This window comes from Nematostella vectensis, chromosome 1 (assembly GCF_932526225.1).
Source record: "Nematostella vectensis chromosome 1, jaNemVect1.1, whole genome shotgun sequence".
Taxonomy (NCBI): domain Eukaryota; kingdom Metazoa; phylum Cnidaria; class Anthozoa; order Actiniaria; family Edwardsiidae; genus Nematostella; species Nematostella vectensis.
The window spans coordinates 4463186-4477861 of NC_064034.1; the positions used below are offsets into that span (position 1 = coordinate 4463186).

Here is a 14676-nt window from a genome sequence, read left to right on the forward strand (position 1 = left end):
TGTTGCTGCTTTTAGCCATTTTATTTTTTCCCCTGTATTCTTTTTCGCAGCCCCCAGTGGTTGGAGCCACACAACGTCCCCGCCGCGCAACGTCGCGCACGTGCATACATACCTTTTGAGCTCAGAAACAAAAAAAGTAAACTGATCTATGCTGCTGAAATGTGCGAGATCTTAAAAGATGGTTTATGTGATCATTTTTGGCAAAACGTTTTAGGCGTTTTTATTCATATTCTTACACTTGATCGCCATCGGGATGATATTTATTCTCCAAAATAATAACATAATATTTCAATTCTAATTGACAATTGACATATATGCCCATATTAGGCAATACACAACAAAGGAGATATAAGAATAAAATGTTTTTCTTTATGAAAAATCTGCAAGTACCATCACTGAGTCAATTCTAAACAAACCAATAACGTGCCTAGTATAGTGAACATTTCAGGATGTGCAGCGGGTATGCTTTAAGAAAGAAAGCTTTCTTAAGTGCCGTAGCAGGCCTTGAAAGGAAATATTGGGAAGCACATCCACGCCCCTACTGGTTATGTATTCTTTTTTTTTTTTGTACTCAAGTATGTCTTGTATTTAACTATGGAGGCCAGCTCGAAAACTTCTACTCTTAACGTCGGAACTAACTTGATTTTTTAGATAACCTATAATCAAAATACGTAATATGTAATAACACAGAATTAATAAAAGTCTGTACATTTTTTAACCTGCTAGCCAGATCTCATTTGGGGTTATTCGGAAGGTTTTATTTTCGAATATTGGGAACCCTGTGCGCGCGCGAAGGCTCGGCAATACATTTCTTTGATTTTGTATTTACATGCCACGGGCAGCCCATGGCGGCGCATGTGAACAGAATAACATGCAAAGTCTATCGTCTATCTGTAATATAATGCCCAGGAAGCATTGTTGAAATTGTCAGGGATCTTGTCCGTGTCACAGTAAAAATTCCCTTTAATCATGCCAAGTTTGTGGTTAACCCCGCTATCGTCTTTCATGTGGATTATATCCTTGACTAGTGCGTCATCGTTATTTCCTTTCCAGCGGTTATTATCAGAATCCCACTTCATGCAGTTAGTGCTGATAATTGACGTGTCGTCTGGGAGACGGTAGAAGCTACCACAAGCTGACGGTCGTGAAGATGCCGTGTCTGTCATTTGCCTGTGTAGAAAAGACTCTTACCAGCTACTGATAATGCAAAGACCTTATGCTGTCAAGCATATTTCACCCGGGAGGAAGACACACACATGACCAGGCGCCCGTTTCTCGAAACACCCGAGAATTCTCGCGGGCCTGAAAACTTCATTTTGCATTTTTCCTCAAAATTTTGCTGCATGTTTTCATTTTTGAGAACTGCTTTCATGTTAGAACAGTTTGAAATTCCTCTTGGTTCATATTCCAAAAGATTACGCTCAATAGGGCCATTTTCGAAGTTTTGCTCAACTCAAAAAGTTACCCGAAAAGTCTCGGGTGTGACTCCGAGGTCCCGATAAATTTCTTAATATTTAAGCCATGTGACTTTTGAGCCCGAGAAGTCCGACAAAGATCAAAATCTATAAAGAGAATCATCCTTCACTTGAATCTTTGTGATAAAAAATACGATTGACGATATTTCAACACATTCAGATACCATAAATTTTATAGGAATAAGTCAGCTTTTCAAATGAAAGGAATAAAACTTTTCCGAGAATTCTCGAGTGTTTTTAGAAACGAGCCTGGGGCTCGTTTCTAAAAAAATTAGAAAAAAATAAATTATCAATTTTTTTTGGGTGTTCAATCAGAATTTGCATTAATCTTTACGCGCTAGTATGCTTCTAATTGTTTTCTTAAGCTGTTATACAATATATTAAGGCGACGTATATAGGGTATTCCACACTATGCCAGTGTAAAAGATAATCTTGTTAGTACGCAAGCTGTGTTATCACCTGACCACGTGATCCCCCGTCTCGTTAAGGGCGGTGGCGATATGCAGCACTCTCCCCACGCTTTCCATCTTGCAGTACCAGCGTAACTGTCGGAAGTAGTCCAGATCTCTAAGAACCTTCAAGCCTTTTATGGAGAGATGGACTGAGTTGTCATCGTAACGTGATATGACAGTCCAGTCTTTACTCTTACTTGAGCTAACGGACGGCTCTTTTCCGGAAAGGATGGCCCTGTCGATAAGCGTCCATCCACCTGGACATGGTTATCATAATCATCAAATAGTAGGGCATAGTCGGATTTGAAAAGAAACAAATACTCTACGGTAGTGATGATGCGGATAACGACTATATTGTTGTTGTTGTTGTTGATGATGATGATGATGATGATGATGATGATGGTGATGGTGATGGTGATGGTGATGGTGATGGTGATGGTGATGGTGATGGTGATGGTGATGATGATGATGATGATGATGATGATGATGGTGATGGTGATGGTGATGGTGATGGTGATGGTGATGGTGATGGTGATGGTGATGGTGATGGTGATGGTGATGGTGATGGTGATGGTGATGGTGATGGTGATGGTGATGGTGATGGTGATGGTGATGGTGATGGTGATGGTGATGGTGATGGTGATGGTGATGGTGATGGTGATGGTGATGGTGATGGTGATGGTGATGGTGATGGTGATGGTGATGGTGATGGTGATGGTGATGGTGATGGTGATGGTGATGGTGATGGTGATGGTGATGGTGATGGTGATGGTGATGGTGATGGTGATGGTGATGGTGATGGTGATGGTGATGGTGATGGTGATGGTGATGGTGATGGTGATGGTGATGGTGATGGTGATGGTGATGGTGATGGTGATGGTGATGGTGATGGTGATGGTAGTGATGATGGTGGTGATGATGATGGTGGTGATGGTGGTGGTAGTAATGGTAGTGGTGGTGGTGATGATGGTGGTGATGGTGGTGATGATGGTGGTGGTAGTGGTGGAGGTGGTGATGATGGTGGTAGTGATGGTGGAGTTGGTGGTAACGATGGTGGTCGTGATGATGGTGGTGATGATGATGATGATAACTGTGATGAGAATAATGGTGTTAATGGTGAAAGCTGGTAGCAGTAGTTAATAGCTAGCTGTATTCTCTTACCTCCGTCAGTGGTCATGTCACAGTATACATTGATCACCGTGCTGTTATCTGGTGAAATGATATACACTCTATTTCCTAAAGACAATCCCAAGTTTTTGTAAGCTTTGCACGATTGAGGATATTTACTATCACATCCAGGGGCGCCAACTGAAAAAAAGAAAACACGTCTATATCATCCAAGCTGGTATATATCAACAAAGCTGGTAATAGAAATATGATCATATTACAGGTTTGAATGCAACAAAAAACGTTGTCCATCTTTGGTATGGTGTAGAGGGCGGTATCGAAAGGCAGAAGTAAAGGCAGAAGTGTGTGAGGGGGTTAGCATTGAAAGATTGGAGAGATTTCGCAGAATTCGTCTGCTACTCCACCTATGGTTTGCAACTTTTTTGAAGAATTAGCATTTTCTTGTGAATGATTCTTAACCCTATTCAGACCGGGGGGGGGGGGGGTTTGAGGCCCCTAGCACCTTTGATCTGTAATCATTTTTGAACTAGTAGGGCTAGAGCATTAAAATTTGATTACTTTTCCTAAAATTTATCTTGGATCAGTTTGGTGTTAACAAAATTTCGATGTGTACCATGGTAACCATAGTAACCAACATAGGTTTAATGAAAATTAGGCAAAACGCTTTATGTCGTTAAGATCAACTATTAATACGACGTATTCAACGTAAATCCATTTCATATAAACGTTTTATACCAAGTTTTGAAAAAACACAATAAAAATTTACAACTCTATTTTTTGTCAATTTTTGACCTTCTTGAAATAGTGCTTGTAGCGAAAAAACATTCATATCTACCTGAAATCATTAATACAACTTGAAACGAAGATTAAATATTGTCAAAAAGCTTCAGATTTTGCCACCCAGTTTTTATTGATTAAAATAAATAACTTTCATTAAATCCAAGATGCCGGATCCAAGATGGCGGTGCTGATGTTACATAATTAGCTAGAATTCGCTGGTTTTTTTTAAACTAACGTAAATTTGGCAAAATCCTTTTTATATTCCTCTATTTTAAATAAAAAGTAAAAAAAAAAACATTCTTTGGAAAGGTATTTAAATTATTACTTTAATTAAGAGTCCATTTGCAAACTTATGATATATTAAAGGTACCATGCCAATCAATGACGTTACAGGTGTCATATATTGTTGTCATAGAAACAGTGTCACTAATAATATATGTCTACTGCAAGATTATCGAAAAAATATACAGAAATACACATCTAACAAAAACAGAAATATTGCTCGTTTCTGCTCACTTAAGTGACGTCATCGTGACGTCACAAAGACAATTTCTTTGAAGAATATCGGTCGCTTTTTGAATACGAACTGATTATGATAACTTATTTGGATTTTGGATGTTCTATGCAAAGGTTTCGAAAGCTAGGCTATTTATAACCATATATTTAAATGTTTAAATGACGTCATAATGACGTCATATTGCGTTGCTATGGCAACACAGAATATCATTTTGTTCCTCTTTGTCAGATAATAATTCTTTGAAAATTTGGTCATAATAGCTCCAATGGTTCAAAAGTTACGGATGGGGGGCCGAAAGAGCCCCCCCCCCCCCCCGGTCAGAGGAAGCCTCAAAAAGCCCGGTCTGAATAGGGTTAATAACTATGAAAACCAAACTACCCCGGGGGGGACGTGTCTCCACTGCCTTTGCCATCCTTCCGACCTACAGACCTATCCCGCGTTCTACCAGGCAAAATGTTAAATGGACAATTTATCTATTTTGTTATAAATCTCATTCCCCTGGGGGGGCAGGCCCACTGAAACAAAGCTGCTTAATTCCTTTCCAGCATTTGGTTTATGTCAAGAAAGCCATAAGTTCCTTTAACCCGTGAATAGCACATACCCTGTAAGATGGTGACATTCGCATCGGCGGAGCCCTCGGTCATACCATCGCTCACTACACAGCGATATGTCCCCGCGTCCTCATACCCAGGGGAACGAATGATCAGTGAGGGGGTATTAGTTTTTTCAACAAGTGCTCTGTCGAACTTATGCCAGGTAAATCTGGCGACGTGGCTGGTATTCGTGCTGCATGTAATATTTATTATATCGGTCAGCGGACACACTATCTGCTGCAGAGGCGTGGCGGTCACGTGTGGCGCTGGACCTGTGAATACCAAATAAGGAATTGGCAAACAACAAAGGAATTGTTACTGACTATAATCGTGATTGAGATTCTTAACTGGAGTATTGAATCAAGAGGAGGGGGCTTCCTTGAGCGTTAAGATGCCTACTAAGTCATCATATTGAAAGATTTAACTATTTCAATAAATGGAACATTGTTCAAATCTGGAGGAAATGTTTTAAAGGGGGCACCTTCCGAAAAAAAAAAATGTATGTTTTAAAGTAAAAAGAAAATGAATTCGTGAGGAAGCGTCTTTTATAAGATGAACAATACGAAAACGAGAGACTTTTGAGTGCAAAAGAAATACTTTAATATTTCATTCAAAAATTGAATATATAAATAACCATTAACTCGTGATTGAACAGGTTCGCTATGGCAATAAACTACACATGACGTTAGTGTTTAAAGATCATAACTGACAATAAGTGAACTTACTTTGCGTAAGTAATGCTGACGATTGTAACGATGCTGTCGTAGGGCGTGTTGTTTCGAATTGTTCTGATGTTGATGGTGTTGAGGGCTCATACGTAGATGTGTGAGATGTGGCTAATGGCGAAGTTGAGAAGGAGGAGGATGTTGGTGTTTCAGCTTTAGCTTTTGTCGAGGTTTCTGGTGTTGGTGATAGTTCTGGAATAGTTGCTGACAGTGTCGTAGCTGTAATAGCTGTCGCTGTTATCGGTAAAGCAGTTTCCACAGTATTTATTACACCTGCAGTAAAACTTGTTTCTGTCGGTGACGTGAGTACTGACGATATTGGTGAGATGCTCGAGGCAATTTTCTTTGAGGATGTTGATGTTTCAGCTTTAGCTTTTGTCGAGGTTTCTGGTGTTGGTGATAGTTCTGGAATAGTTGCTGACAGTGTCGTAGCTGTAATAGCTGTCGCTGTTATCGGTACTGCAGTTTCCACAGTATTTATTACACCTGCAGTAAAACTTGTTTCTGTCGGTGACGTGAGTACTGACGATATTGGTGAGATGTTCGAGGCAATTTTCTTTAAATGAAAAAGAAAGACATGAGTTTTCTTTGATGAAATAATCAATCAAATAATTCAGCTCCCGATTTCTTGAAAATTCTGAGAACTTCTCCATTATTTGGAAATAGTAATTTATATTTAGCAATAGTTTTTTAGTTTTTTTTTCTCAAGAATGAATTAAATTCACACTTGCGTGAAATAATATCAACTACATTTACATGAAACCAACCTTTTCCGGCCTTAGTTGCTTTTATACAAATGAATGTGTTTTTGTCATCTTCGTAAGTTAACTGTATGGTACCATGAAAGAACATTGACTTTAATTAAGACAGATTCATTCTCGCCACAGGGTTTAGAGAGAAAATCATTCTAAATTCATTAGTTTGACAACAAGCAAAGCCTATATTAGCCCTTTACTCCGGCAATGTTTATGGTGGTATTAGTTGCTTGACGCTTGACAAAAATATATATTTAAGAACTGATAACAAATCTTTTAGGTTTAACTTTAAACGTTCTTCTTAATTAAACGTTGTCTTCCAGCTTTACAAAAATTTGCGCATTATTTTCGACAATAAAATAGAATTCAGTTTACGATCTTTTCCTTTGCTCCTAATTTCCGATGTCGTTTTAATGGTTAGAGATTTTAAAAAGTGCTTATTAACTTTCTTAAAAAGAAAAACTGCATTCATATAGTCAGCTATGCTCTTTTAGATCTTACCATTTCCCTCGGCGCCGCGCGCAGTTTTTGAGAGACAGCTTGCGCTTGAAATCTCATCCCACCTCTGCCACCATCACACTCCGTCTGAGCAACCAGCAGTTCACAAACTCCTTCCTTCAGGTAGAAATTATAAGAAGTGCAATCTCCGTGACAAGCCTGTATACATCCTAGCCAGTCTACACCAGTTAATACCTGGTAGGGTTTGCCTGCAAATACTCTTTCGCGATAAGTAAAAGTGTGGAAAGAGCCGAGACCGCTACAAGAGGAGATAAACATTACGAGAAATTCTATCGTGTTAGCCATCGAGTTCACTTGATCCCTGAAGCTTTTTGCAGGTGGAATGGACTTTGAATGCCTATTATACCACAACGGGAAGTAGTGGATAGCCTAGTTACCTATTTACATCCAGAATGTAACTTAGTTACCATGCTAATGAGTGTTCTTTAATGAGGTGCTGATAACGAAGCACCTTGTTGATAACATGTGTGAGGTAAATAGTATGTAATAACCATTTTTGAGTGATCTTAAGCGCTCTCGGTCCACATAATAAAACCTCAAAGATAAATGAAGTATAATAACTTCTCCGGGTAATATAGCATTTAAGATAATTCTGTTTCTTATCTATGATTAAGTGGATAGCTTGAGCTAAATTTAAAGTAAGTAGCACAAAATTAACCAGGTTTGAAGTTGGAAAGGTAATCTTATTCAGGGTATGGAAATATCGCTCACCTGGTAAAATAGAGTAAATACGTCGGCGGTCTCAGCAACCTGCTCCGGACTTGTTAATTTTTAGTAGACTAGTATTATAAATAATATAAAGCTCAATATCGAACGGTGTTGATTTTACTGAACTTTAATTAAAATTGTGACCTTACTTGAGATTCACACCTGCTTTTTGTGTTTAAGTCTTGTCTAAAGTATGCCAAGAGTAAAGTGTGAAATTTCTCGTAAATATTAGATTATTTACTTGAAAAACTGATATTATATTATCGACAGCTTTGTAGGCCACCTAGACGTCGGATACCTGAGGTCCTACTATAAGCATCGGACATTGTTTTCGTCAAAACATGGTCATCAGTAAAAGCACAGCTTTTTCTGGTTCTCCCATTCAAATTATTTAGATAACCCAAGTTTAATACAATGAAGTTAGCAGACCTTCACTGTGTGTGCAATCAAGAAAAACTACATCGGAAACGGACGTGGACTGCTAGACTATACAGTTTGTCGCACCAGCCCTTCTATTGGATGGTCAGAAACTACACAGCCTCCATTATCCGTGTTCCGATAGGGAATAGATATCGTCTCTCTTTTAAAAACATGGGAACATGAATCTGCTTTTTATTACTCCGTACAGTAGGTGTCTAAAATATGTAGAATTGCAACGGAAGTGAATCACTCAAACGGTCATGGAACTTGACCATTTTGTAAAGTAATGACTGAGCTGTAATGACTGAGCTGTAATGACTGTAGCTTTTACATGATAAAGTGTTAATTTTTCATCTCGACTGTGGTACACGGCGAAATTGGAAAGAAATTTGATTTTGTCAAATGATAATTACATTTCCTTCTTGCTGAAGGAAAGTCTTAACAATAGTTGTCCTTCCTCCCTCCTCCCATCCAAAAAAATACGTTATAACTACCCCAGCCCTTTTAATCTTGAAGGATAATTTTACATATTGTTTTGGCAATGTGAAATGGGAGTGGTGAAACACAAACCGGTTGCCGTCATAAATGAAAAAAGAAAATAAAAACTTTGTTTGGTTTGTTTTTACGATGTAGCTCTTAAAAAACATGTATTTTCGTGACATGATCGAGCCCACACGAAAGAAGGAAGCTTTCATTAAAAAAGACGAAGGGGTTATTAATCAAGCCCTCAGGCGTTATGCTGTTCAATAGAAGGTCGCTATTTTATCTATTACAATACCTTTTCGAGGACTTTCCGATTGACGCCACAACTTGAGCTACGGGGCGCCTTTTGTTTATTCATGACAGCATCAATCCTAATATTTAGTAAATAAACCCCTTCTGGCGGCTGGATAAAAATAAAGGATAGACAACATGTCAAGGGGAATAGGTAAATAGGTAAATAACAAGGGGCATCTAGTTTTCATAAACTCCTATATTTTCAAAAAGCAAAGAAGGCAAGTTTTAGTGAGGTAACAATACAATAAGTAATCACTTCTTTTAATGTAGTTGGCAAGCGAAAACGCTAAAATAACTTAATTAACAAAATGACTTTCTAAACTAAAGCCTTTTCCTCTAATGGGTAACTTTTTACCTGCCCGTGTAGTAAATCAGGCGCGTACACAGAGGGCGTGCGTAAGTTGCGCGCGCACCCCCCTTGGCTGCCAAAAAATGGATCATTACTTATCAAGGAATCTACAAATACTATGCTTTCTCCATATGATACCTATGACTGCGCACCCCCTTCCCTAAGTCAATCCTGGGTACGAGAGCCTGTAAATCTAAAGACTTGACAATGTCATCTAGAAATTACACGGACACACAATCCGTGACCAGTTTGGGCAATTCTCCTTTCACTTTTCTGAAGAACACTTAGAACACTAGACAATAGACACTCCAGGTACACAAGAATATGCATCAATTTTCCTAGTCATCCCGCCATACTATTATCATGAGGTCTTAGAAACACACTGACATAATCATAAGTCTCTTTGCCCCAAAGCCAAACAAAACATTTCCAGGTCCAAGGAACCCAGAATAAGCCTGAAAACAATTTTTGAATAAGGTTGGGTAGCAAAGATGTTCGACATTGGAGAGTATGTGAGACCATTCACTAGAAAATTCCTTTCTCACTTGGTGAAACCCAAACAAGGAATTATCCCTTTAAACTTTAACTTGAATAACTTAAAATTGCCACTAGCGAGCTAATCCGGCCATTAAATCAACCTGTGCAAACATTCATAAGCACAGCATTAATTATGCCCAAATAGACTAAATGATGTTCTAGGGCACTCTCCTTATATGAAAAAGCTGTAAATTTTTACAAACAAAACAGTCGTCAGCAAAAGGCTGTAACAGCGCCATCGCTAGACTCAAAACACGCGGCAGTGCATTGTTGGAAACTTCAGTGCATACCGATTTGGGTCAGCGGTAGCTTAATTTGAGAGGTAGTGTGGGACTTGAAATAGGGTGAGGCTTTTTTACGCGGGCTACCCGTGGTAGCACGAGTCTAGGTTTACCTTTCCTATAAGTCTATCTATCCATGTCGAAAACGTGTAAGCCTGCGATGCTCAGAGGTCTGCGGTATATACTCTGCCTGAAAGCGAAGCGGCTTTTGTGGAAGACTTCTCTCGTTCGCGATAGACCCACACTCACAAATGCAAACGCCGTCTGCGATAGACCCACACTCACAAATGCAAACGCCGTCTGCGATAGACCCACACTAAAAGATGTGGGTCTATCGCAGGGTTGTTTCAAGGACTGTCTAGCATGTTCTATAACCAGATATTTGATAAAGTTTGAATTGTTTTGCTTAAAGAGACTCGCTCCGCCTCGGCCTTTTTCTCTGCAGCTCGTAATGCAAATATTTCTTAGTTCTTACAACTTCAAAGGACACATTCCGAAAGAAGAAGAGAATCAATAACAGCGAAGATAAGTTTTGTGTTTTTGTTTTGTTTTGTATGCAATTTTGAACAGTGTCTCAAGCATTTAATCGCTCATTAATCGCTCGCTATCAGTAGCGAACGTGTCTTATCCCAATAAAGAGTCAAATTTATTACAAGAATGCCGGTCTCGTTATGCTAAATCCCATACTCCTCAGTATGTCTAGCACCGTAATACGGCGTAAAGCCCCGTGCATACTGCGCCAGCACAAACCAGCGTTGCCGGAGAATTCTTGCTCGACTGACCACAAGACGGAGAAAATGTCAGAAAGTCAATTTCCCATTTTGACATTTCCTTTGTCAGTCGAGCGGAAATTCGCCAACAATGCTGGCTGGTGCTGGCGCAGTTTGCACGGGGCTTTTAAGTATATACGAGCTTCCGAGAAAACAGCTCACCAGCAGGTACAAAATGCAGAATACATTTTTCGGTGATTCCTTTTGTAGCCCGAGTTAACGCTGGTGCAGCGTCTAGTTTTTCAGTCAGTTTTTCTCACAATTTTGCTCAAAAGTACCCAGGAATACATTAGTAGGCTGCTATGTAAATAGTTTAACAAATCACCTATTTATTTTAATCTAGATCATCTTCAGATTATGCTGACTGTTCTTTTCAAACATGTCACTCCTGTGTGAGTTGATATTGCAGTCGTAGCTTCACAGTTATTATTGAAGTTGTATCCACTGGTGTCGTCGCTGTCGATGTTGTATCGAGTGGTGTCGTTAATTCTGGTGCTGTTGGAGTTGCATAGACTGGTGTCGATGCTAACGGAGTCGTTTTAACTGGTGGCGATGCTGTCGGAGTCGTCTCGACTGGTGATGATGCTGTCAGAGTCGTATCGACTGGTGTCGATGCTAACGAAGTCGTTTCAACTGGTGTCGATGCTAACGAAGTCGTCTCGACTGGTGCCGATGCTGTCGGAGTCGTCTCGACTGGTGCCGATGCTAACGAAGTCGTTACGACTGGTGGCGATGCTGTCAGAGTCGTATCGACTGGTGTCGATGCTAACGAAGTCGTTACGACTGGTTTCGATGCTAACGGATGCGTCTCAACTGGTGTTGATACTGTCGGAATTGTTTCGACTGGTTTCAATGCTAACGGATTCGTCTCAACTGGTGTTGATACTGTAGGAATTGTTTCGAATGGTTTCAATGCTTTCGGAGTCGTTTCAACTGTTGGCGATGCAGTCGGAGTCGTTTCGACTGATGTCGATGCAGTCGGAGTCGTCTCGATTGGTGTCGATACTGTTTGATTTGTATCGACTAGTTTCAATGCTGTCGGAGTTGTTTCAATTGGTGTCGATGCAGTCGGAGTTGTATCGAATGGTGCCGATGCTGTCAGAGTTGTATCGACTGATGTCAATACTGTCGGAGTTGAATCGGGTGGTGTCGATGCTGTCGGAGTTGTATCTACTGATGTCGATTCTATCGGAGTTGTATCGACTAGTGCCGATACCTCGGGTGATGCAACTACTACTGTTTTTGCTTTCAATTCATAGGTAGCAATATCTTCCTGTTGAAACAATTCCAAAGTTCACTGCATGAATAATGATTTTCAAATTTGATTACGATTGAGTTACGAAATAGTTGGACATTTGCGAAAAAAAACACAACATTGAACAAATTACTTGGTGTATACAGCGGGTTTTAAGAACCAGCCTTCAAAACATGATATATTTTATTTTTAAACGCATGAATTTGAATTTTTAATCTGAAAACAGGAATAAAATGCGTTTTTCTTATTTTCTTCAGGGTTCGCAGCTATTGTGTCTTACTGTAGACAAATACACCTTTTTCTTGACAATTTAAATATTTCTTTGTTTTGAACAAACTTAGAACTCCCCCACCGCGAAACCTCATTCTGTCTCATTTCAATTAGTACTAGATTATATTATTTTTAAGATGTTTAGATATAAATTCTTCACAGCCATGACTGAAAGGGGATAAGTCACAAAACGCTTTGAAAGTGTAATGAATGTATTTGCTCATTTACCTTTTAGTAGTGTTCATAAAGATTTATAATCTCCCTTATATATTTATATATTTTTCTTTAACTCTAGCCATAGACAAACCACGCATTCTTATCAAATCTCACTAGAAAAGCAACATATGAATTCTAAAAAATCAACATCTGTAGGTCTTACGCTTTTACTCGGCGCCGCGCCCAGTTTTTGAGACAGCTTGCGCTTGAAATCTCATCCCACCCATTCCGATGTCGTTTTAATGGTTAGAAATTTTAAAAAGTGCTTATTAACTTTCTTTAAAAGAAAAACTGCAGTCATATAGTCAGCTATGCTCTTTTAGATCTTACCATTTCCCTCGGCGCCGCGCGCAGTTTTTGAGAGACAGCTTGCGCTTGAAATCTCATCCCACCTCTGCCACCATCACTCTCCGTCTGAGCAACCAGCAGTTCACAAACTCCTTCTTTCAGGTAGAAATTATAAGAAGTGCAGTCTCCGTGACAAGCCTGTATACATCCTAGCCAGTCTACACCAGTTAATACCTGGTAGAGTTCACCTACAAACACTTTACCGTGATAAGTTTGCGAGTGTAATGAGCTGGTACAGCAGAACTGAGAGATAAGAAAAATTGCGAGAAATTTCATCGAGTAATCCATATTTGATTCACATGCCAAGGCGAAGTTGTTTGTGCCGACAACTCGGTCTCCTAGCATACCAGGCCACCATATATTTATATATCCGCGGGGAGGGGGGGTGCAAAATCGGAAGCACGTGTCTTAAGCACTTAAAGGGAGTTTGGGAGACATGCACCCCTATATATATATATATATTTTTTATTTATTTTTTTTGTGTGTGTGAATTTTCCTAGTTATTGGATATAGATAAACTTGATTACCAAAATATGCACATGTTAGATCAGAGAGGGATTCAGGCAATCAGCAGAATTTAGAATTTTACCCTCTCAAAAGTCCTGCATCTTTATTGGCTTTCTCAACAAGCAGAACAAGTGCGCAGACATTAGTGTTATATAGGGCATACGTCTATTTTGTTTTCATACCATAAAACCTTATCGTTGTTAAAAGTTCACACACAAATAAACAATTTGAAAAGATAATATCGTGAATATGTATCGGTTAAGTAAACCTAGAATGCCGTAGGTTTTAGGTATTAACGGACTCTCCTCTGAACTGTCAAAACGGCTCAAATGGGAAAGAAACGACACAGAGACTTCTTGTAAGACTTCAGCTTTTATTATACACCAAAATCCACTAGCAATTCTCTTATTTTTTTAATACGTTTCTATGTCCATTATAAACTTTAGTATCAAAGCGCTCTGAACTTGGGGAATTGAAGGCATTTTATCGCACTTCGGTGTTTTCTTTCTTCTTGATTTGACTTTGCCGCTCAGACAAACAAAACAGTCAAACTATTCAAGGATTTAGCTTTCTGTAAGTATATTTGCCAATCTTGCTTACTTAAGTTAAACTTGTTTTCTTTTTCCGAGTTATTTTACAAGATCTCTTTTCATTCCTATCGAGTTGGCAAAACAACAACACGCAACCCGCGGGGGAGTAGGACAAAATAAAAGGAGCAAATCCTCACGCGCAGTGGTGGGGTGGGGTGGTGGTTACTAAAAATAGCCAGATTGGGAATCGACATGGCGCGCGGGTAATACCTAAGTGTCCCTCTCTTATCTTATGCTCTCTTGGTTGGACATTATATCCCTTTTATACAGAAAAATAAATACAAATGTATACTTTTTCACAGGCGTCCTTAGCTGCTTAGGAGCGGACCATGTGCCATTTTTTTTTATTGAGGGGGGGGGGGGGGGGTGATTTGGAAAAGAAAGAGTTCCTCCAAACGACTGATTGAGGAAAAGAATCCCTGCAACCCAACCCACGATTTTACATGCCAAACAAAATATGAAATTATGGAGGCCGAAACCGAAAGTTGTGAAGAAGAGTTGTCAGATTCTAAAATAATGATGAACTTGACTGATCATCATCAACTCGGACAGGGAGGGTAACTTCGCAGAATTAAAGATTTTTTTTGTTTGTAGAGGTCGTAAGGGGGGGGGGGGGCTCTGAAAATACTGAGGTTCTGAAAGGGGAACCAAAAAATGGTTACAATGAAAGATGGGCTCCGAAATTTAAAGGTGTCTTGAGTAAA

General features: G+C 39.4%; 2 protein-coding genes across 5 annotated transcripts; both read right to left on the reverse strand.

Annotated features, from left to right (window-relative positions):
• Window positions 1-202: 202 nt before the first annotated feature.
• On the reverse strand, window positions 203-7779 carry LOC5517189 (mucin-5AC). Of its 4 annotated transcripts, none has more exons than XM_048731199.1 (7): window positions 7656-7779; window positions 6927-7132; window positions 5671-6226; window positions 4954-5217; window positions 3089-3235; window positions 1935-2184; window positions 203-1170 (listed from the first exon to the last, which is right to left on the reverse strand). In XM_048731199.1, exons 2-7 carry the CDS (start codon window positions 6981-6983, stop codon window positions 888-890), a joined length of 1557 nt encoding a protein of 518 aa, XP_048587156.1. In that variant the 5' UTR covers window positions 6984-7132; window positions 7656-7779; the 3' UTR covers window positions 203-887. The 4 variants fall into 4 exon arrangements, with proteins under 4 accessions (XP_048587156.1, XP_048587149.1, XP_048587147.1 ...); XM_048731192.1 differs by lacking the exon at window positions 7656-7779 and having other exon boundaries at window positions 5671-5816; window positions 6030-6226; window positions 6927-7546; XM_048731190.1 differs by lacking the exon at window positions 7656-7779 and having other exon boundaries at window positions 5671-5810; window positions 6024-6226; window positions 6927-7545.
• A 2780-nt stretch (window positions 7780-10559) lies between these two features.
• On the reverse strand, window positions 10560-13196 carry LOC116621192 (repetitive proline-rich cell wall protein 2). Its single transcript, XM_048731212.1, has 2 exons — window positions 12858-13196; window positions 10560-12059 (listed from the first exon to the last, which is right to left on the reverse strand). Exons 1-2 carry the CDS (start codon window positions 13161-13163, stop codon window positions 11169-11171), a joined length of 1197 nt encoding a protein of 398 aa, XP_048587169.1. The 5' UTR covers window positions 13164-13196; the 3' UTR covers window positions 10560-11168.
• Window positions 13197-14676: the final 1480 nt, after the last annotated feature.

Excerpts from the sequence above, each read along its gene's own strand:
- LOC5517189 (XM_048731186.1), bottom strand. The coding sequence starts at position 7,229 with ATGGCTAACACGATAGAATTTCTCGTAATGTTTATCTCCTCTTGTAGC. Across the intron at positions 3,236-4,953 it reads GAATGTCACCATCTTACAGG|TTGGCGCCCCTGGATGTGAT; the intron begins GTATGTGCTATT and ends TCTTTTTTTCAG. Across the intron at positions 2,185-3,088 it reads TGACATGACCACTGACGGAG|GTGGATGGACGCTTATCGAC; the intron begins GTAAGAGAATAC and ends AACCATGTCCAG.
- LOC116621192 (XM_048731212.1), bottom strand. The coding sequence starts at position 13,163 with ATGGATTACTCGATGAAATTTCTCGCAATTTTTCTTATCTCTCAGTTC. Across the intron at positions 12,060-12,857 it reads GCGCGGCGCCGAGGGAAATG|GAAGATATTGCTACCTATGA; the intron begins GTAAGATCTAAA and ends TTGTTTCAACAG.